The sequence below is a fragment of the Perna viridis genome, chromosome 12, assembly GCF_037379345.1.
Source record: "Perna viridis isolate PV_CMFRI_1.1 ecotype Kerala chromosome 12, ASM3737934v1, whole genome shotgun sequence".
In the NCBI taxonomy this organism is placed as follows: Eukaryota; Metazoa; Mollusca; class Bivalvia; order Mytilida; family Mytilidae; genus Perna; species Perna viridis.
This window is the reverse complement of record NC_142456.1, coordinates 8,992,593-9,017,731: the sequence shown is the minus strand read 5'-3', so window position 1 is coordinate 9,017,731 and position 25,139 is coordinate 8,992,593. Positions and strand designations below refer to the sequence as shown.

The 25,139-nt window shown below is 32.7% G+C and overlaps 2 protein-coding genes across 2 annotated transcripts; one reads left to right on the top strand and one right to left on the bottom strand.

Annotated features, from left to right (window-relative positions):
* Positions 1-7,892: 7,892 nt before the first annotated feature.
* LOC148601099 (peptidoglycan-recognition protein SB1-like) lies at positions 7,893-24,347 on the bottom strand. Its single transcript, XM_088555555.1, has 6 exons — positions 24,305-24,347; positions 16,399-16,509; positions 13,702-13,734; positions 12,652-12,780; positions 9,486-9,698; positions 7,893-9,009 (listed from the first exon to the last, which is right to left on the bottom strand). The coding sequence occupies exons 2-6, from the start codon at positions 16,442-16,444 to the stop codon at positions 8,702-8,704; spliced, it is 729 nt and encodes a 242-aa protein (XP_088411681.1). The 5' UTR covers positions 16,445-16,509; positions 24,305-24,347; the 3' UTR covers positions 7,893-8,701.
* Positions 21,835-22,371, top strand: LOC148601100 (uncharacterized). The gene has a single exon (XM_088555552.1). The coding sequence runs from the start codon at positions 21,850-21,852 to the stop codon at positions 22,369-22,371; it is 522 nt and encodes a 173-aa protein (XP_088411678.1). The 5' UTR covers positions 21,835-21,849.
* Positions 24,348-25,139: the final 792 nt, after the last annotated feature.

Genomic DNA, 25,139 nt, shown 5'->3' with positions numbered 1-25,139 from the left:
CGGTGCACCTGATCCGTGTTCCTTGTTTCTTTGCACGTCAATTTAAATGGGGTCGTCCATCTATGTTTTTTTTATCACTATTTTCTTTGACTTGTCTTTAAATATAGCGAGAATAGGCAAAGTGAATTTGTCAAAGAGACAACAACCTTACAAGGATGAAAATGTCAGTCCAAGGCCACCCACTGGTCTTCAATGAACAAAGTAGAAATCCCACCACCACAGGGCAGACTGCAGCTGTCCCAAAAACAAAATTATTCACAGGTACAGCGAAAAAGTTGTCCCTATTTACTCAAGTTATATATAAAAAATAAACTTGAATAGGAAACGAATCGTTCATATGATAAGAAATATCGTTAATGTTTAATACTATACTCGACGTCACATACAACACATTTTCGAATTGAAGCTGTACTTTTTAAACCGTCGGGAATTACCGCTACAGTTGTCTCTCTTTTATTTAATCTGAAGATAGTTCGCATGTATGCATGACGTGTTAGTACCAACGAGTCGCTTATTAGCTTAAATCATGCGTAACAAATCCTTACGGGAAAATCCCATACTAATATCCGCCATGTTGGTTTCTATGGGACGATTTGTTTACAACGAAGTTCGTAAGTTCCCGTTGAACTCCGGTGACAATCGTCTGCTTGATCAACTTCTCGGTATTGTACGTTTTTCGCGTAAAATAAATCCGAGATATCCGAAATAATGCCGAAATATATTCTGGGTTCTTCGGTTTTTGGATAAACCATTTAAACGTAAACAACATCTCCTAGCAACCCGATCACTGTAAACATGGCCAACTTTTTACAATGTAAATATTGGCACCGAGAATTAAAATCTGATCGGAATTTAATGATTCAATGTTTAGGGAGAAGCCGTTTGGCTAAACGAATGAGCAAGTCATTTAAGACAATTTAAACGACGGTAGGTGTCAATAAAGTCGTAGAAAATATTTTTATTCAAATTTTAACGGTATATTATTTATGTGACGCCGAGTATAGTTCACTATCGAAATTTATAAAAGAAAACGACTTGAATTACCTGATAAAATCTTGAGGTAAAACAATATTTGTATATAATTTTGTTTGAATTTTAAGTTAAATTATAAAATTCTAATGTTGCAGATAAAATGTTACTTCTTGATACACCTGTACAGTATACCGAGATGGCAATATTTACATGAGTAGTATTTTTTTTTTTAATTTCATCTCAACAAAGTGTTTGATGGAAAGATGAAGAAAGTAACTCTTCAAAGTATTTTTCTCCTTTTTTCTAACGAATGCTGACGTGTTGAACCCGTTCTATTAACTTGCTAACAACGAGCACTAAACAAATACAATGACTGGAAACTAATAGATCAGGTGGACAAAGCACACCAATGCAATGACGCATTTTTTTCTGAATTCTGTAAAGAACAAATTATTTAATACATCTGACTTTCGATGGTACTGGTTGTCCTAGTTCATTAATTTTCTTCTTCAATTCCTTGATCTTTTTAGCTGACTTTCTTATATCTAACACTATTTCAGGATCGGAAATGTCTGGTACTTTTTTCTTTAAATCCTTACTTCTTAATTGTTTGCTTGCTTATTAATATTGTAGTAGATCTAACCAGAAAAGGCTCATTAATACCCTTACAAGATGGCAGTCATTCACAAAAAATATTGATCTATATCAAAGGTCAGAAAAAAAGCGCAGATCTGACAATTTTAGAAAGTGGTTTCATTAAAAAGTAAAATTCATGAATTCTGTACTGATTCTGCCTACACCCTAAAAAGTAAAAGGGACCAAATTTTGAAACGAACGGATTGTTTGAACCTCTGGACCACATAGATCGGCCATTGAACAGTAATAACAATTGAAAGGGAATTGGAAACGTTTGTTTCTTGCTTTTTAATTTTTTAGTGTTATCACTGTTCTAATTCTACAACATTCTACAAAAAATAAACAGATATGATATATCAGTTACAAAAATTATTAAGAGAAAAAGAAGTCCTTATGGACTTTTAAATCAATATTGTGTCACCTTGCAAGTTTACAGCTAGGGCAGGTAATAAGATCTTTAAGCCTTATTTTCCTCCATCTTTCTTTCTTTTCTTGCAGTGAACGTACATACTCGTGCATACTCTGGCATAGATATGAATTTCGTCAAGACAAATATAGCACTGTTTTCCGGCGTCTTTATGCTCATTGACATAAACATACCAATATCATAGAAAAAAAAATGGGAAAAATTATGGAATTTGATGAGTGCAAATACATGGACATTTTGTCTGATTGTTCACCAGATAAATTGCAAAAGTAATATGTTTTTTTATTCATTTTTTTCTACAATTTTGCACTGTGAAAATAAAATTGTTCCCATTTGATATATGGATAATTATGAGTTTTGATGTGTTGCCTCCTTTTTTGTTTCTGTTTTAAATGTTTTTCAATCGCTAATATTGTTTGTAACCTCTTGCACTCATGATTTTAGTTCTTAACATTCGCATAAGATTTGTAAAATTATATATTACTACTCCAACATTACACTGCAGATCAGTGTCGTGATAACCGTCATAGCTTCGTAGTTCTAGCTTCATACGAGATCAACATGTACCTCTAAATTATATGTATGAGTACGGAAATTTACATTAAAAGATAAAATGATCGGTTAGCATTGAACATTATCCAGGATCCGACTCAGACACAGGGGCTCGTGGCAGTTGACTATATATGTTATATACATTATCAGGGTCCCGATATTTATATTTAATCATTGCCAGTTGTTTAATCTGGTTCCTGGTAATCAGTTAATTTGATTGAAAACATTCGGGTAATCACAGTTACGAAAAAGTTATATAAAGGAAAGCAAGATTCTAGTGGAAGTCACCCGAGTTTAAATCATATCCATACGTGCAATTTCGTATGTTGAAAGTAAGCCGAAATCAGCGGAATAGAATATTTGACGATTAACGACTTTGAAGACTTCAGTCTTAGACTTTGTATTTGGTTTTGTCATGTTTTTTTTCTTAGTTTTGTTTCTTTTTAATATGCGTCGAGTACCTCATATGAAATGTTCTGCATATACAGGTAAAGTTTCAAGGTGTTTACAAGTTACGCTATAAACGATTTAGTGTGTTTATCTACACAAATCTATCCTTAATCTTTACTGCTGGTATATTTTACTTTCTCATTTTGAAATTCATGATTTGCCTTCTGCGTAGATTTTTCTATTAGGAAACACCAACCAATTAGATCTGTTCACGTTTATTCGCACGTTAACTTTGTTTTATTTCTGTTTACAGAAAGATTCAACGGGAGTTGGAATAGTACACTACTGTTTATTCTTTATTTTATATCATGCTTTGAGTCCTGCTATAAGAAGACATTATATTCCTGTACACGTAAAAAGGATGACTCAGAATAACCTACCAACCAAGTTAAAGAGAAATCTTAATCGTCATTTGTTTTAATGTCTAATATGAATTGAATATTACATATTAAAATCTGTATCACAGGCAGTACCAACATAAGACTCTTATGCCACCCTAGCACCCTCGGTCTGCGGGATGATATAGTTCGAGGCTTGATACAGCATATGATACAGATTTTGACATGTCATGTTCGTTGTATCATATATCTTATCTATACTTCAAGTATGGTCTGTGAAGTAGTGCCATATAAGGTACGCAATACAGGTAAAGGATGTGATATAGGGAATGCGATATAGTTGTTATATAGGGTATGCGATATAGAGTAGACGATTTATGATTAACAAACACTGATAATATATGTACAAAGTTATATTTTAATCTGAATATATGATATAAATAGATAGCACGTGTTCGAAATGAAAGGTTATAACAAAATTACCGAACTGATAGAATCTACACAATGGTAAAAAGGAATAATCATAAGGGAAGTCCACATAAGAAAGGGTTATATTAGGGTAAAAACCGGTAAGTTGAAACTACTGCCATAGTCCTGACTAAGTATAAACATTTCCGAAATGACTTCTATTTAAATATTTGACTGATATCTTTGGATGAAACTCAAGTTTCTATATTTATTATTCAAGAATTTTTTTTCTTTTTGACCAGATTTTGCGAAAATAACATGGTCAAAAATTTATATCAATCCTTATCATTTAATATCTAATCTATTGCCCCGTGCAGGTCCGGGTGTTAAAAGAATAGGCCTGCAGCAGCGCTAAGCTTGTCGTAAAAGGCGACTAAATAGTTCTCAGAAACCTAGCCGGGGGCTAGGCGCTCTGCCCACAGAGCTTCTGGGATGTGTGCCCCAGGTGGTGGAATGGGGTACCCCTGGCGTGTTACATGCTGGGGTTGTCAGGCTATAATACGGAAAACCTGACCGCAAACCATAGTGGTGCACCGTGTTGGGAAAGATGCCACGTTCCTCGCACGTTAAAGAACCCTGCTGTGGTATTCGATTGGAGTAGGAACCTTTGCGCTCCGCCACAGGAGGCTAAATCGCCCGACGTTACCCATCCCCCCTTTTTCCAGTGGCAATCAAAATTTGTCGACCCTACTGTCCTTGTGTCCCATCCCGTTTTTCATTTCATCATCATTTCATGTTCATTTTATCATCCGTTTCATGTTCATCGTCTGAATATAGCTGAAATATTGCTGGTCGGACGTTAAACCCCAACAATCAATCATTTAAAGTCAAAATTAGAATTTGTCTCTTACCAAAGCCTTATTTACTTTAGACATATTTGAATGTTGGATCGATTGGTGTAAACACGTTACAATACCAAGTTCGTTTATGGAAAGTAGCCTGTTTTACCCAAATGAGAAATAAACAATGAAGTGAAACAATTAATATGGGGTAGGTATTGCCTTAATCAGCTAGCACCGTGAGCTTTACAATATACTTATCGCCACGGTCTGTGCGAGACTTGTAAAAATGATAAAAGACATTACAAAGGGGGGGAGGGGTCGACCCGGTTGAAAATTTTTGCTTCGCAAGTGCAATATTTTTATTTATATTTAAGCAGCAAACAAAATCAATTTTTCTATTTGAAAAGTTGTCTTGTTAAATAATTTTTTTTTCAATTAATGAATAACTTTTCAAAATTCCAACCCCATACCCCTCATTCCCCTCGCTCTCAAAATGGTCAATAACTTTATAACACTTCACAATACTTTACATTTTTATCCCTTATAAGGGCATCTCTAGTATCATCCATTTCAGTTTTGGCCTGTCAGAGCAATCTGTACAGATACCGGAAATATCACATATCATGTGAGGTAAACAAAATTCAGACGACAGCTGCAAATTCAAAACAAGAAAATGATTGCCTTTGCTATCATAGAAAAGCTTTACTTCGATTTTCATAAAATAATCGGAGTTATATTTTTTTCCGAGGCGGGTTAGGTGCTTGACAACAGCAGCAGTGGAACAGCGGGGATACACGTACGTACATCCACGTGTTTTCCGAAGTTTTTATAAACTTAACATTCGCTTGAAAGAGTAATCAAGGGAACAAATTGTTATAGCGGTAATCAAAAGAATGTGATCCAGGGACAAAGACCAGACATGGAAAACAGACATACACAACAAAGAACATAAAGTAACCAAAATCATACATACCAAATAATAAAAGCAAATGAGCAACTCGGGCTCCACTAAAAACTGGGAGCATTGACCAGGTGCACCGGTAGGGTAAGCGTCCTCTGCTCTTCTAGAAACAGTTCCGCATAAAAAGTCGTCCGGGGTAGACAAACGAGGAAAGGAAAACTATGGCCTGTTGAATGAATCAGTTTTAATGGTGCAGATGGATATACCAAAACAATCCACGAGTTCATGATGACGACCATAAAACATCTTTAGTGATGACTTCAATCTTGTAGCAACAAAACCCTGTTCTGGAAGCCTATATGTAAGAGTTCTAGCGCGATACAAAAAGTCTGCGTACTTTCGGCGAGCTCTGTCATAACGTATGAGTTGTGATATGAACACTCCATACGCAGGTGCTGAAGGGTTGTTGCCACAGATGAAAGGAAAGTTGACAATTTGGAGCAAAAGTCATCACGTTTGTCGTAAACTTTGATCAATAGTTTTCCTTTACCATCGATTTCTAAGTGTAGGTCAAGATATGAGGCCGACTTTATAGTGTCTGTAGTATCCTTTATCTCAAGTTCTTTGGGGTAGATGCGATGTATCAAATCCCCGAAATTAGGATTGTTTAAAGATAAGGAATAGGTCAGCAATTGAAGAAGCACAATTTGGTCCCATCGGAATGTCGACCGTTTGTTGAAAAACACGTCCACCACACTAGATAAATATGTTGTCAATTAAAAATTCAAGCATTTTGTAAACATCTTCCTCTGTATAATTGGAAGATGATTTGAAATTATTTCTTACAAAGTATGAGGAATCTCTACCATGAACTATATATGAAAACTATCAGAAAAGATGAATTTATTTTTACTAAAACTTAATCTTACCCTATATTTTTTTGGTATTTGTTTGCTTAAAGGAAATGATGAATTTTCTCCGTATGGACAGTCACTTTTTATTACTTCCGGGACATGACTTTTTTTTCGTTAGTATATTGGGGAACCTTAAGGGAAATCTAGAAAGTACACGTAATATCGGTAGAGCTCAGACCGCTTCGCGGCGCTCGCTATGATATCAAATGTATTGTGTAAAAGTCCATGATTGGCTGCCAGCAGTTCCTTTAGTGTATGTCAAGTATTTAAGGGAAGTTGTTATCTCGATGGATAATACTTTTTCAGGTAAAACCTGAAATTAAAATACGTACAGCGAGGTAATTTTCTCAAATTTCTGTTTTGTGTTTATGGAATCGATAGATATAAACCAAATGTATCTTCAAAACAAAGTTGATTTAGACAAAAGAAAATATCCGGATTTTTTTGTTTGTTTTAAGAATGTTATTATATTTTCCACGTGGCCTAGAGTTTGTAAAATTATAGTAGTGTTTGGTAAATACTGGAGCCTTACGTGAGTTGACAATACATGGACAATTTATTTTTGTTTTGTTTCTTTTTTTCAAAAAGATGTAACATTCTTTTGCACGTAGTTTAACCTGAACATTCTAATTTTTGATTTATTGGTAAAGTGTTGGGATTCACGGAAGTATTACCACTCAAAGAGTAATCAAGGGAACCAAGGTTATAGCGGTAATCAAAAGAATGTAATCCAGGGACAAACACCAGACATGGAAAACAGACATACACAACAAAGAACATAAAGTAACTAAAATCATACATACAAAGTAATGAAAGTAAATGAGCAACTCGGACTCCACTAAAAACTGGGAGCATGGATCTGGTGCACCGTTAGGGTAAGCGTCCTCTACATATTTTACATATATTTTTCAATCCATTAAATCTGAAGACGCGAAAAATAAAGTTCGCGAATAAATTATACCCTTTTCATAGAGCAAATCTCGAAAGTTTGCAACCGTGAAAAGTACCTGCTATACAGTAGCCAAAAAGTACACGACAAAAATTGGAACATTTAGTTTTAGGACTTAATGGTAAGTTTTTGTAAGAATCAGGCAAAATGGGGAAAATTAAAAACATGCATGTCAAAACCCCAACGAGCTCACAATTTCATTCAATTAACTCAAGGATGTTCTCTCCAATTTAAAATACCATAATGTCATCACTGTAACTGCTCAGAATTTTTTCAATATAATGTTAGGAAAATGAGGTTTTGGACAGAGTTTTCTTCCTTTGAAATGTGCATTTTTAGTGCATTACATCTGCAAAAATATGAAAATTCTTGTCTTTTTCCTTGATTCTGATGGTACAATTAGTAAAATCAAACTTTCAATTTGGTAGGTTTTTTTTCATACCATGTTTCACCAACTTATTTTTACAGAGACTGACATATAATAATGATATATTAATATGTTGTTGTTTTCTTCATATTTATTAGAGTACTAATTGGTAAGATTAACAAATAATACAAAAGAGTTCACAAAGATATACATTATGAATGGAACGGTTTGTTAAGTAATGTCTTTTATTACATGAGTGTGTTTTCTTGAAAACAATTGTAAATAAAGAGATTGAAATAAGTAACAGTTTAGAAAATATAAAGCATATGTTTTTTTTTGGTTTTTTTGTTTTTTTTGTTTTTTTTTTGTTTGTTTGTTTGTTTTTTTTTTTTTTGTTTGTTTGTTTTTGTTTTTGTTTTTTTTTTATGTTAAGTAGAACAAAAATATAGAAAGATTCCACAATCAACATATTTTGAAAACATCCTCTATGAGCGGAGTATAAAAAAATCATTGGTCTTTTTTGATGTATGATAAAATAAATTTCAGCAATGTCTTGTCTTTTGAAATTTAATACACATTATTTAACACTAAGCAGTAATCTTACAAATACTTCAAAACAAATTATTTTTTTAGTTTGGTTATAATCAAAAGAGTAATATTTTTTTTTTTTTTTTTTAATTTGTTTTGATTTTTGATTTGATTGAAGTAACGTTTTTAGATAATGTAAACCGTAAAGTTTGGGAGAAGTTTGATTATCGCTTACTTTCCAGCGACGGATCCTAATACTTTAAAGAAGCAGATTATCGACCGGTTCAAGTGAAGACTATCAATTACCTATTTGTCCAAATTTGTGCAAAATAAAAAAAAAGTCTCCATTAACATTTGGGTTCCATCCAGGAACCTCATCCTGGACCCGACACTGCTTTCATTATGTCTGAGTAAATGTTATGGCTGATAGTTTGGCCAAGTTTTAATATGGTTATACAACGCTTCTCCGGGACATGTGGTTTGTGAGTCGATATCTCTGTGTCCTCCAATAGTGTAACCTGCATCAAGCTTTCCTTTATCCACTCCACATTGTAAAAGCCTTGTGAGGGTGTTAAGGGCTAGAGGGCAAGGTATTTCATTTTCAAAGGATCCAATGAATGCAACTGAGGTTCCGTTTGAATACTGACTACTTCTCGACCAACCTCTGCCAACAAACACTTTACCATCATCTCCGATAAGAAAATTAAATCCAATGTCATCGTACCCTGTCACATAGAACAATTTAAAAATCATAACATTTTTTATTGTTAGTTATATATTCATATTCATTTGTTGATTTAGTTACATATTTCAATATTACATATTTTCAGTATTTTTTTTAATATCGTGGCCTTCAAGGACAATATCTGGTCACTGTTAATAAAATTTTACTGTCAGTGAATCTTTTCTAAGTGAAATAATTAATTAGAGAAATAAAGAAAAACAATTGTGTTTCGTTTTTGGCATTTTGCAATTTGCGCTCATTAAGTTTCCTTTAGACTTCGGAATCATATTGGGTTCAATAAGGAAATAAAGGAACTAAGACATTTGTCGTATTGTGATCTGGCTTAATATGTTTACTTTTAAATTTTTAATATATTCTTAAAATTTAGCTTATACAAATAGCTAGTTAACCTATATGACCCATTTGTTCAAAATTTTATACGTGTGATTTGTTAGCATTCAATTAGTTTATACAGACCTGTGTCTGCGTTATCCGTATGGTTATTCTGGATATCCTTTACCGTTTCTACGCACTTGCTAAACGTAAGACATCTTTGGGTATCGGTGTGGTGAATGTAAACCTTATTCACCAATGAAGTGAGGGTTGATGTACTTTTAGGTCGACGAGCTCCCCAGCTGTCGCGTGGTATCATCTTTACCTCCTGTGCAGAACAGAAGAGAGAATCTCTTTCTGAAATGCGATTAGAATCATTTTAATTTTGTTATATTTTTTTCATAATATGTTATCAGATATTATGAATACATATATGAAACGTTTACTCTTTTTAATGATCAGGCATAGAAGCATTAATCCTCCTTACCTCCATTACAAACCTTTGTAAGAATCAGGATAAATATTTTTTAAGTGAATCTTGCATGTTAAAACATATTGTTGTAGCATCAATAGACTTTCGCCAAAAAATATTTTTGTATCTATCTTTCTGAGAAAGGTCATTTGTCATAACAAAGCCAGTAAATATCATTTGAATACAAGAAAACAAAATATATATTGAACATTTCTGTCTGCTATACATGTGTTTTAAGGAGTAAACTCTCATTAGCAGCATTAGAACAAAGATGTAAAAATTCAAAACTGTATACAAGAAGCACTCAATAGTATTAAACAGTTGAATATTTCTTTGTCCTCATATAATTCTGGTTCTGGATTGGAATGCATTGGTTTATCTTCTTGTTGCGTTAATGCTATAATGAAGAGACAAAATAGGGAAAATTTCAATTTGCCAGATTATTTTCACTTTCAGCCATTTTGAAACGTTTCAATTAGATAAATGAAAATTATTCTGATGACTAGTGGATTCATCTTCTGTAAAAAACATTGTGACCAGTATATATTAGTCTTCAAACTATTCAGATACCTATTCACAAATATTCGGATTTTCACCTATACTTTGTCCACAAATGATTAGATGGAGCTCGACGCAAGTGTACAGGTACTGTTTGATCGTATTTGAATACAGTGAAAGTACTTTAGTTTGTGGATATCAATTTTAGTGAGTTTGAGAGAAAACATGTTCGTGGATTCTTCAGTTCTTGGTTGAAAGGTTTTCAGTATTCACTTTTTTTTGGGAACCAAATGTCGTGGTTTGGCGTACCCAAGCAAGAAAATTGGTACTTTTAACTTTTTTACGGTTATCGGTGTATATTGTCAAACAATTACATGTATGTATAATAAGATCATCGTGAAAATACTCACACATTCATCATATTTACTGAATCCGGAGCTATCCTCGAGAGTGATTGTTTAACATGTTAAAGTACTTGTAAATAAACACATCTGTGTTTATAACTAAAGATATGAGTAAGCTAACTGGAAAACACAGTATTGTTTAAAGGCATTTATTAATGATACATAGTTATTGGATTTATATTACTTGAACCGATGGCGTCATAGAGTAATCAAGGGAACCAAGGTTATAGAGGTAATCATAGAGTAATCAAGGGAACCAAGGTTATAGCGGTAATCAAAAGAATGCAACCCAGGGACAAAGGCCAGACATGGAAAACATACATGCACAACAAAGAGCATAAGTAACTAAAATCATACATACAAAGTAACAAAAGCAATAGAGTAACTCTGACTCCACTAAAAACTGGGAGCATGGACCAGGTGCACCGGTAGGGTAAGTGTCCTCTGCTTTTCTAGAAACAGCCACCGAGTTGCTCATAAAAAGTCAAGTCCGTTGTAGACGAAATAGAAAAGGGTAGGAAATCATTATTGAGGAATTTTTTTACGCTGTCTTCTCCAGAAACATATTTTTGTCAAAATTCATTGGGGCAGATAAGAAAAATGAGGACTGAAACTCGATGTAAATTTTCACCTCTAACATATCGGTGGTTCTACGGTTTATGAATTTTATATTACATATGTAGTTATTTGAACATACAAGAAACAAATTAAGAATGCTCTTCTTAAGAATGATAACAGGATTTCTAAGGATTGTGATTTTTTAAAGCATTTCATGGCTTTAATGAATTTCAAACCCCTGAAGAAATAACAAGGATTTCATATAAAATAATTCCTTTATATTTTTTTAAGGTTTGTAATAGAGGGTTGGGGGTCACCGAGCAAGTAATATTAATGTCATAAAATGGATAAAACCAGAAAAATCCTAAAATCGTACCAAAAGAGCTGAAATGAGCAGCGAACATTTTACACTATAAACAGTTCTCTGTGTCTACATTACGAAAAACAACATAACAACACCAGTCTCTATTTGCAACTCTTCTCATCGGATCAAATAAATACAGAAAAGAAAATGCAATTATAGAAGGGTCTGAAATATTGCTTCTATACTCACATTCTGAGACGTATGTATAATATTGATTTGTTGTGACATATTTGGGAATTTTTTAGACCCTTATATATATGTATATATAATATATAAACCTAAAGATACGGGTAACAACAAAATTACCGAATACGAACCATTTGATTTATAATCAAACAAAGTCCAAACAAAATTTGGCAAAATTGAAAGTTGTAGCTCTATCATCAAAAAGTACTGTAGTGCTTTGACGTTGACAATTGCAGAGAACTTGAACAGAACAGTCTTCCGTTGACGACAGTGAAGAATCAGATATCATTTCAGACAATTTCAAAAGTCCTTTTATATCAATTTTAATTCAACTCTCTTAACCGAACCAGTTTTAAATGTAAACTATGGTTTGGTCTCACAGTATTGTTTTGTTTTAAGGATGTTCACTGTTCGGTTTAAGGAATTACAAAGATTCCAAAGGGTTGTAAAATTTATAAGATCTTTCACGCTTGAACGGTATAAGAAGAAAAAAGAAGGATCATTGTGATCGTTTATTCAAAATTTTTCCATAGGTTTTGTCTTATTAGGTTTCATTTATCAAAAACTAAGACGAAATTACAAGTATCTTATAAAAACTTCGCAAATAACATTTTAAGGTGTTGAACGAAATTATTAATGGGGGTCACTATGCAAAAAAATATAAATGCTATGAAATGGATAAAACCAGAGAAGTCCGAAAATCTGGAAAAAAAATTAAAGAACATGCATAATTTTCAATAATGTTCTGTAACAAACTAAAAGACGATGAAGTAAGTATGTTACACACAATTTAGTTAATGACATACTTCTATTTTACATAACACGTACCTATTGGGGTAATTGTACAGCATCGTCTTGGTGGTTCTCCGGCACATTTATTGCTCATGTAAGAACCAGAACATTTGTTACTGTCGTCCTGACACGATCCTCCTAAATCGGTACATGCTCTGTCCGTTGCTAGTATTAAATAAAAATAATAACTAATATTTCTAATGCTTGGTGTACACGTGAAATATTGCTTACGTTTAGCAAAGATACGATGTGTTTTATGTTTTCCATGTGTTCTGTTTCAAAATATGTTTTCTTTCACAACATAAGAAAAACATGTACTGCATTTCTTCCTATGTAGACGTAATTTGTTTCTCGGTACATTTCAGATGAAACGTTTCAGTTTTAATTGTACGTTACTGTTCAAAACGCCGGCTTTCCTAGTAAAGTGATATAAATGCCTTTGATTAAATGCCCATTGGCTGATATTTCATAAAATTCGATTCGATTCAAGAAAGATTGACCAATACCCTGTTTAGTACTTGTCCGAAATGATGAGTCGGCATTATGCAGTCATGGCTCAAAGAAACAACAGTTTGCAGGGAGGCATGCCATCCCCACTCGGACACATTAATCTGGCTTTGAGCCGACCAATCGTCATTCTATACACTTAAATACTGCGTGCTTGATAGGGAAGAAATGACTTTCAATTACAATGTTTTTAGTAAGACTTGGTCGGGGATCAAACTCACGACCTTCCGCACTCAAAGCGAACACGCAACCCTGAGACCACACAAACTTTGACACGATCTTCCTGATAACGTATTAAAAGTACGTTTGAACCCATAACACAGCTTCATAACCTTTATTTTTGTCCATAACCAAGAGGAGTCTAATTATTATTATCTAATGACAAAACCTGTAAGTTTTTATTCAACCATGATCAGTTTGAATTGCTTTACAAATGGTTTACAATGTTCTATTTTTATCGCCGAATGAACAAAGAATTTGGGTTATTTTATATTTATCTAATTATCTTATGTGAAACATACAATGTATTACATCGTCTTGTGTTAAACTGAGCATTTAACTGTTATAACTTTAACTTACCGCCTCCTCCACCTGTGCGACCACAAGCTAACGCTTTAAAAGTATAAAAAACATATTTACAATATTCACTTAAACTGCTAAATAAAATTGCAACCTAAACCGTGAAATTTCTCCAGTTTCAAATATATTGACTTTAGTGTGAAAGTACTTTAATATACAAAAAATTTACGTGGATTAGGGAAGAAACACAAGTTAGGAAATTCTTGAAAGATAAATCAAAGGAACCTAGCGGAAATCAAAAGAATGTACTCCAGGGACAAAGACCAGATATGAAAAAATACACACACAGCAAAGAACACAAATAATTTAACATGAAATGTACAAAGCAACAGACGTAAATAAGCAACTCGGGCTCTAAAAACTGGGAGCATGGACCAGGTGTACCGGTAGGGTAAGCGTCCTCTCCTTTTCTAGAAACAACCGCGCGAATTGCTCATAAAATGTCAAGTTCAGCGTGGACGAGAGAGGAAAGGAAAACGAAGACACATTGAACAAATCAGTTTTCATGGTGCAGATGGATACACCGTAACGATCCACGAGTTCATGATGACGGCCATAAAATTCTATATTGATGACTTAAATCTTGTAGCAACATAACCCTGTTCCAGAAGTTCAATTGTAAGTAGTCTTGCACAACATAAAAAGTCTACAAGTCTGCATAGTTTCGGCAGGCTCTGAAATAACGTATGAGTTATGATATGAAAACTCAATACGCAGGTGCTGAAGGAATGTTGCCACATATGAAAGGAAAGTTGACAATATGGAATGAAAAGTCATCGCGTTTGTGGTAAAGATTGGTCAACAATTTTCCGTCACTATCGATAGGTAGCGGAGGTCATTATATGAAGTCACAGTGTCCGTAATATACTTTATCACAAGTTCTTTGGGTTAGATGTTATGTATCAAATCCTCAAAACAAGGATTGTTTAACGATAATACATCATCTATATAGCGGACACTGCAATTAAAGGATCTTACTAAACGAAGTTTTTTCTTTCGGATCAGATCAGCTATAAAATCAGCCTCATGGGAGTGAAGGAAAAGGTCAACAAGTAGGGAACGCAATTTGCTCCCATTGGAATGCCGACCAGTTGTTGAAAAACGGGTCCATCACACTTGACAAATATTTTGTCCATAAAAAATTCCAGCATTTTGAAAACATCTTCGTCGGTATATTTGGAAGATAATTTGGAATTATATTTTACAAGGTATGATGAATTTCTACCAAAAACTACACATTTGTATCTAGGTGTACCGTCTTTGTGTTGTAACAACGTTGTATTATGTGTTTGGGTCGGGATTTTAGCTTAGTGTGGGGACAAAAGTATAAAGAGTTGAAAAATCATAGGATTTAATTCAGATCATAATCTTTTTGAATTGGAGGTCTTCCAAAGATTTTTCTTATATTTTAGGATCCATATTAAACAGATACCACTACGGGAGTAACAACTGTTGTGGTAGCACTGGAGAACCTCTTTGAAAGCTGTCAGTATAGAATCTTAAAGTTTTGAAAGAGTCTTGTTGGTACATTTTGCAGAGCCAGCTACGTAGCGATGCTATCCAGCTATGCAGCTATGCATTCGTATCTTTTGAGGTTTTTACTATACACATCTATGGGATTCTCCTTTTCGTTGGAAACCAAATTTTGTCCCCACGAACAATAGTACCTTCACATTATTACATCATCACCATGCAGTAAGACATTTTGTTCATTAAATTAATGGAATAAAAAGTGGGATTCAGACTACACCTTGTTTATATAAGCCCACTATTTTTCACAACATTAATAAAAGATTCCAGTTATAATACGGTTCTAGCCACTTACCCTGGATCTGTCATTGGTACTTTTTTTATTCAAGCAGGACCCAGTTCATTAATCACAACAAATGGGTAGAAATAATGATTCATAGATGTTTATATTTTAGCAAATTATTCAAAGCAAAAAAGGTTTAAATTTAGTGTTGAGTCAGAAAAAACAACGTTATATTGATATAAATGTATTAAGTAACTACATTTTCAAGACACGCTCACAGTTCGTAAAACTAACATATTTATCGATCTTTTTTATGTAAAAATTATAATTGGATGACCTTCATTACACATACACTTTAAATATAGCAAACTGAGTTATGTTACTGACAATGATCAGAACTTTATGATTGTTTCATCACCAAATAAAGGTACCGTTTAGCTTCTATTGAAAGCGCTAAACAGAAATTCCTTAAATATTAGACAAATGTTCAAGTGAGTTTTTCCCATCCTTACGAACTAATTAGTTATAAACAACACCAAAGGATAAATAGTGCTTAAACTTGTTACCTCCATGAAGTCATTGGTGTCTACAGTTTTGATGAGTTAAGGCAGATCATGCCTTTAATCTGAATATAATGACAATGCAGCGTTTTTAAGTATTGAACCACCATAGAGAAGGACATTTCACAAGGTTTTTTATTTTGGCTATACTTGTAAGGATCGAAAAATCCAGAAAAGAAAAGCTCCCCTAATTTAAGATCTGATGTCTCACTGGTTTATCCCGTAGACTGTTTCTACAGACAAAATGAAAACCACCCGCTATAGGGTATATATATTAGTTAGCGGCAACAGGAAACGAAGAACCAAAATTGCAGAATAAAGACAGAAATACTGACGAAAAAAATATTTAATATAATATTAAACTGAGTAATATGTTGAACTTACCTTGTTTCACCACTAAGGTATAAAAGATAAAAATTTCATATTTCATCCTTAAGGATTCGTAGATGTATTTCACAGTGATGAAACAGCAAAACAGACCCACAATGCATACGCCTGTAAATATAGTATCCTTTGTCACGTGAATAGATTGATAATATCTGCTGGTTGTGTATGTGTTTGCATAAATGCTTTTGTGTAAATAGTCACTTTCTATTTTATGTCTTTGTTCATTAAATTGTACTTCAAAATACAATTATATTATCATTATTATTATTATTATTATTATTATTATTAGTTAGAGCCAACAGTTTGATTTAGTATTCTTGTACTTGTATTTTAGTAATATAAAAAAAAATTTTGGGCTCGTACCTAGATTATAGATATGTATATGTCTAATGGCTGGAAAATATTTAAATGTGATACAAATAGCATTGAGTATATATTTGTTTTCCCTTTTAGAGTTAAATTTTAGTAGATGGCTCTTCTTTAAGCTGAGGGTCGCAATCCCGAAATATTTCATAACGCATTCTGGTCTGTTTTAATTTATACTTTCAAGTGCTTGAATCGATTAAAAAATATTGTTAAAATAAGTGAGTAACTCGAGTTAGACAAACAATTCAATTTTAGGAAAACCAAGATGTAGGGTTATCGATTTCATTCATAAATCTACAAGATTCAATTGTTTTAAGGGATTGTCCATGCAGAATTCAGGCAGCGAGTGGCACATGGTAAGTTTGGTTAAAATTAAATTCACAAATTTAATATCATAAATGCATCCTTCTGAAAGTTGAAGGTTGTTTTTCGGTTATCTTCAACGATTAAAGCAACTAAATAATACAGTAATACAGAAAGTATTGAAATTTATTGAAACGGGATATAATTATTTTATTAAAGCAAAATTTGGTTGCCTTTTTAGGGAACTTTAAAATTATTTACAGAGCCATCCATTGTCGATTTAACTTTATACTCTTTGACATACATATTATATATGCATTAAATTGGAACAAAAAAAAATATCCGTGGATTAAAAATACCCTGTGCCACCAATATCACAAGATTAGTCTGATTTTAACATAGGTGCCTCTCATCAACAGCGACAGAAATAAATACTAAGGAAGTTCAAGATCCAAAACAACAATATATACAAAAAAAGCACATGTCGAATTAGGAAATCAAATTTAGCACCGAAAAGTTCTTCAAAAGTTTGATTAAAAGGCAAACTTTGAAGCTACAATGTCTAATACAAGGAAGAGTAACTACATGTGAAACATCTATGACATAGATAAGTTTTCAACGAATTTAATACCAGTCCACATAAAATTCAGACACTACCAATGGTAATGTGATTTATGGTGTAGTAAAAAAGGAACAACCAAACAAACAGTATTTTTTCAGTCTACAAAAGCTATAAGTTCACATGACGATAATTATTTCTGAACTCAGATCTGCACTCTTTAGAAAATCATATATTTATCTCCTACTAATATTAAGCGAATCAAACCAAATCAAAAACAATAGCTCTTGCAAACTGCCGAGTTCATGTTCATTCTATATGATTTTTTCCCAAAAGCACGATAACCGAATGAAATACTAATACTGATTATGTTATCAGTAACTGTTTATGAAGAAGAAATAAAACCGAATTCTCCATGTTTTTGATATGCATCAATCACATTCTGTCTGATTCGTATAAAGACTGCTACTTGAAACAACTGTCAAAACAAAATGCTGGTACATACCTAAATAATGGAATATTTTATTTTATACCGAATCATTCCAAATAATATGAAAGCTTCATGTAAATAATGAAAATATATAGTTTTCCCAGAAATAAAAGTACAACCATTTTAGATTAAACGTTTTATGACATAGTCAACATATTGATATTTCGTTTCTAGCAATGTATTTGTTTGTTTAATTTTTTTAACTTTTTTTTGTTTTTACTTTTGTATTTGTTTTTTGGGGTTGTTTTTTTTTTGTTTGTTTTTTTGTTAGTTTTTTGTTTGTCTTTTTTTTATTGTTTTTGTTTTGTTTTGTTTTTTGTTTTTGGTTTGTTTGTTTTGTTTTGTTTTGTTATTTGTTTTTTTTTTAGTTTATAAGTATATGGAAGGAACAGGAACGTATTGCAAAATATTTAAGGAGGAAGACCTAGGGTACGGGACATTTCTCTTGAAAGCAATGATATGTTTGTATCATATTCAATTTCACCAAAGCTTCTCTAGCTTTTGTTTGAAGCAGAATAAAATCAATCCAAGTTAAATAGGAGCTAAAATAAGACGGATTTATAATGCTGCATACAAACATTCAAATTATTTTTAAAAGTTGTGTCCCTTAGTTAAGGTCTACCACCTTAAATATTCAAATAGTAATTAATAACTGTTTTTGATATTAATTACCTACAACCAAGATATACTCAATTCATTACCGTTTGTTTTGAGAAAAAAAATAGGGGTAAAATATATTAATAACATTTTCTTAAGTCTTATGTAATATAGTATTTAAAATATTCAAAAAATTGGCCGAAAAAATGGTTTTGTTTCAGCTTATCCGTATTTGTAAATAAATTATTTAACAGCATCTCTAGCAGATATTGGAGATATTTCATAATCATATAACGTAAAAAAAAGATGCTGATGCAATCCAAATGTTCCTGCTGTGCATACCATCTTTTAAAATATTAAAAAAAGCTTTCTCTTATTTTATTGCAAAAAGTACATACCACGGATATTGTTAAATTACATTTAAAAAAACAAGTGTTAGTACCCAAAAATCAATGGATCAAGTTTTATCTAAATTTTTATAATCTGAAAGTTTTTGGCAATGCTAAAAGTTCTCTTATGGTCTAAGTTCCAAACCAAGTCATCTTTCCTTTTCTTAGTTCACGTGCAATTAGTACAAATATTTACATAATACATGTTTCCCTTTTTTTTCATTTGCCCCCATAGTATTTGTTTTAAATTATGTCTAACCTACATATTTGGGTTTTTTTTCTAAAACAGTATTTTCATTCACTTGCATGACATGATACATAATATTTTAAGTATGTTTTTTTTTAAGATTCATATGCAGTTCATTTACAAATCCTGCAATACTGCAAACTCCCCTTTAAACCCAGGGTAGCTATAAAAGGGTTCTAAATTACAAGTATTTCTGTATTTCAGGATTCCCATCCCAAGGAAATTCATAAAAGATGTTCTGAAGAATATTTAAAATGGGATAGGGAGAGCTAATGTCTTTTTATATCAGCTGTCTTTGGGATCAGTGTAGCCTTTCTATGTGTTTAACTTCTTTACACATTATAAACTACTTCAGCTCAACATTATAATAACATTTTATCAACAATAGCTATCAAAATATATACATAAGATTTGTTGATCGAAATGTTATGATTCCTTCTGGAAACAGATACTGTTCACAACATTTGCAAGATGGGGTTTTGACAGAGGATGCAGCAAAACAATTGCACCTAACAGGCTCTGTCTTCGTCAGCCGTTCCTACATCACAGAAATGCTACAACACATGTGAGAGCTGTGCAAGAAGAATGAAAAATGCAGACTTGATTTTGACAATCCGGGCAGTTTAAATCAGACTGATTACCACTCTTTAGTAGGCGTTGACAAGCAGCACTTCAATGAACTGAGTAAAGAAGTAGAACCTTATCTCAAAAACACTCTAGTCAGATGCATTAGAAAGTCTTTAGCAGTATACCATGGTAAAATGAAATCTGGCATGTCAAATCAATTTCTTTCAACATTATTTAATATTTCAAAGTCCAGTATTCGGCGCGCAATATTACTGTGAGAAATGCTCTTTTGATCATTTTGTTCATAAATGGCACCTATGTTTACATAGAAAAAAAGTAATGACTTTGTTTTTCAACGACGGTCGTATTCAATGCACAAAGGGCGCCCTTTAATGAAGCCAATGGTGATAGTGACAACAACATGATACTTTATTGCAGTTCATGGTCCCTTCCTTGCTGATGCGAAAAATAATGATGCCTCAATTCTGAACCATATCATCAAGAACAACATTGATGACCTAAAACATTGGATTGATGAAGAGGATATTTTTATAGTTGACAGGGGTTACCGTGATGCATTGCCTTTATTAGAGGAACTTGGCATTAAAGGTGAAATGCCCAATTTTTTAAGAAAAGTGAAAAGCAATGTCAATAGAGGATGCAAATCTTAGTAGATTAGTAACAAAAGTAAATATGGTTTTAGTGTTACCCGTAATAGTTTGATATTAACTTCAAGTAAATGTGTTATATTCCATTATATGTTAACCAAGCGAAGTTTCTAAGTTCCCCTAACGAAGTAGGGAAGCATATTGTTTTAGTGGGTTTCTTATTATCATGATTTTATAATATATTTTTCTCCCATGTTTGCGGGTGTACCCAGAAATTGCTGAAATGAATGAAATCAACTTGCCAGAAAAATCAGGCACCGTTTGCACTATGTAGTGTTACATCTAAAAGAAATACAACATGACCACTATTTCAATGTAGTCGTGGTTGTAAAAAAAAATCATAAAAAATGCAATTAGTTGACATTCGCTTTAAAAAACGTGTCACTGCAAAGGTTTTTGATCGGTCATAAATTAGATAATAAAAAAATCCACCATTACAGGATTGCCATCCTTTAAAAATGATATAAATCATTTTCAAAAATAGGGAAAAATTGTGGTGACTGACTTGATATTTGGTTTGCAAATAGGTAACCACAAGAGGATCCGGTCACTTGTATCAAAAAGTAAAACTGATCACCATTTCAAGACTGCAGTCGTCTGAAACGTTTTGAAAATGAAAAAAATCGACAATAATCATAGAGCCGTAGAAAGCTCTGTGTTAGCGTCCAACTCAACTAGTACTAGTTACTTATTATTTCTCATGTGTTCTTGCAGATGAATTAGAATAGACGGAATCAAAATAGGCACAAATCAATACAATTTACATTTTTTATAGTCAGAAAAAAAAACCAATGAGGGAGGTGTATTTTGTACACTGCAATGATGACAAATGCATGGTGTTTGAAAAGACTTAAAAGCTTATATTTTCTGCATCTACACTACAACATAATTACCCTCCCAACAAGTGATATATGTATGTGGATCATACCATTTTATGACTATGTTTTTATATTTTAGGAGTATAAAAACCCATGTAATTATATTCTTAAAAATGTGCATGTTTTATTTCATTTTATTCCAGGGTTGGATGGGTACTGGAAGCAGCAAATGCCAGAATAAAAAAGTGGAAATATTTTGCTAACATTCTTTCAACAAATCAAGTTCCGTACATATCTGAAAATAATAAAATCGTTTGTGCCATGTGTAACAAGTACTTTTCTCCACTTTCATCTGGAACTGTTGAAAATGACAAAATCCTTGCTGCTAAATTTCCTCCACTTTCATCTGGAACTGTTGAAAATGACGAAATCCTTGCTGCTAAAATGAAGTTTTTATCTATGCAAATTAATTCACTTGAAGTTTTTGTTGAAGAGAATAATTTGGAACGTAGATCCGCTAAGTGGCAAATCACAGAAGATTTAAACAATTTCCCAAAATTAGACGAAGAAGAATTAAGAAGCATTACATGTGGTGTTTACCAGCAAAAACTTAGCAGCAGTTACATCCAAGAGTATTTGGATGGCGAGAGCCAGATTTTATTTTATAAGAAAGATCTTGGACTCATTCGGTGCAAACTCCAAAGCAGACACACTTCATCCAAACAATATATTTTATGGATTAAATTCACAGAATCAACAATTTGTGCCTGGTATTGTAAATGTCGTGTTGATGCTCGTGTTGTTGGTGTCTGTTCTCACATATCGTCTGTACTGTGGTATTTGGGTTTTGCGAGACAAAGTGAGAATAGACTGTATGGCGTAAGAAACTGGGGCGAGTTTGTTGAAGATGCACACTTGGTTGACCATTCTGATTCTGAGCGTGATAGTAGCACAATAGAGGAATGATTGTTCATGAGACATAATGAGAATATAATAAATGACGTAAGTGACATAGTGAGAATACACTGTTTGGTGTAAGATACTGGGTTGGTTGTTACGGATGCACAATATGGTGACCAGTCAGAATCTGTGAGTGATAATAGCCTAAAAGAATGATTGTACATGTATGGCGTTTTTATGGACATTGTGTGTTTTGTGTAATCAATGTACTCGTGTAATAGGTGTTATTAATTGTTTTAAGTCGTATTTACTAACCTAATTTTAAGGACACAAAATATAATTGGCATGCGATTAATTTGTCACTCCATAAGTGTCACTGAATACATTGTATATTCTCATACAATGGAAAGTATGTTCTGACAAATATTGCCATTTTTACAATCACAACATATACATATACTGTGATTTTTCTTTAAAATGCACTTTATCCAAAAAGTAACTTTTGTTACATGTAATACGTATAATCAAACAAGCAGTTGATATTTAAACTACAGTCGAAGTGAGTGCTATTTGCTATTGATGGCAATCGTTATCAAGCTGTTTTCACTTTTTATTAAGTATTTTCAGATATCTATAAGATACATATACCCAAAAGGTCATACACTTAGTGTGGATATAACCGAAAACACCAGTCATGTATGTTCACTATAATGAAAATTGATGCTATCAGCTACTTCTTAATAATGATAAGCATTTCCAGAATTTGATGATTTTTCTTTAAAAAATATATTTTTCACCCAAAAATCACTTTCAACATATTAGTATTGCTAAAAAAGATATCTATATTAATAGTATAATTACGGTTTATGTATTTGCCATTTATCATAATAATAGGAAGTTGTTTTCACTTTTTATCAATTATTTCCAGAAATATGTGATTTTCATGAAAAAAAAACATTTTGAACCAAAAAAGTCATGCATATAGCTTTAGTAATATCGCAGACACTATTGATATGAAAATGTATTTGAAATAAACGGGTTTTTTTTTGCCATTTATTATAATCATATGAAGCTGTTCTCATTTCTTATTGTTTAATTCCAGAAATCTGTGATTTGTCTTTAAAAATGTAGTTTTGACCCAAAAAAGTATCAAACAAGATGTTAGTATTACTCAAAAAGATATTAGATGTTAGAGTTTATATTATTAGTTATTTGTTGTACTAAGAGGTGGTTGTTCTAATTTTTAATTGGTTATTTCCAGAATTTTGTGATTTTTCTTTAGAAAATGCATTTTTACCCAAAAAGTTACATTCAACTTATTAGTATTACTAAAAATATATTTATATGAAAACTGTTACTAAAATAAATGTTAATTGTCATTTTTTAATCCAGAAATCTTGTATTTTCAATTAATTCTGACATTTTTGGCCCCAAAATAAAGAACACTTGAGAAAAACGCATTTTAATAACATTTTACACCGTATTTTAGCTTACTGTAGCTACAAATTACCAAAAATTATGTTTTACAGATAGGCCAAATTTGGCCGTTGGTGAACGAGGTCCTTTCCCTGTTGTTTTTCATGTGCTTTCACCTCAGAAAGTAATCTTTTTCTACTTCCTTCTCTTGAGCAAACCCACATGCTTCAGTCTTATTTACATTTACCCCCATTTTAGCTCAAGCAAAATATTGGCTTTTTGGATGACTAAAAAGAATCCATTTTAGGCCCTGGGCTCTCGAAATCTTATAAATTTAAGTGAAGAATTTTTTTTCTGAATCGAAACATGAACCCTTGCTGAGTGCCGTGAAAATCAAATTCTTGATACCTCATCTTTTTATTGATAAATTCTTTCATCGCTTGCAACCACCACAAGTCCCAGCTATCATTGAAAAAGAAAACATCGTCAAGAATGTGATTCGTTTAATCGTCCAATCTTCTAGATAAAGTAAGAAATATCAAATTATCATTTCAGAAAATATCTAATCAAAAGTTGAGCCTACCTGAATGTATTCAAAGATTGATCTGCGTTTCAATTTCCTTGATCACTGATGTACGACAACTATATATATGCATACATTATCCGGAAAGGTCTTCTTGTGCAAGGTTCCAGGTTATTTAAGTACTTCTCCGTCTAAGAATCAGGAAAATGTGTATGTGTGACACATGAAGGATTTTAACCAAGTATTTATACCCGATAACCTTCAGAAATAACCATCAAAGTGTTTGTAAAATTTGCCTTTTTAAGCTATTAATAGGTCAAATTTAGTTGAAATGCACCATGAAAAAATGGCGGGAAAATTTTCCCGCACTTTTTCCTTATATAAACAGTCAAAAATATCTACGTCACATTTGCTTCAGGATAAATTTAAATAGCCTTTCAGTTGTTTTCTAGATTAAAATTGAATATTCTTGTGGCAAAACAGACCAAATTGAGAAATATGATGTACCACCCATTGCATGATTCTTACACACGATTTCTTTGTCGTTATACACGTACAGTATATCAACAATGCATAGCCTTTTACAACACGATTTGTTAATGAAAAAATATAATTGTACTTGTACTTCCGCCAATAGCCAATTTGAACTTGCCAGTCTTGTCTGTGTTTGAGGCTTGACAGTGCCCTCTTGCATCATTTTAATCTTCTTTTTTTCACAAATGAAATATTACCCATGGACAGTCCCACTAACCATTGCTTCAATATAAAAACAAATATTAACCCATTACAGTAAGTTCTATATTGCACTGATTTGTTTTAGTGTTAACTATATAATAGATTGCAAACCGCAGTAAGATTGTACAGCAGAATATTAAAGCGAGTGCGTGTTGCACTT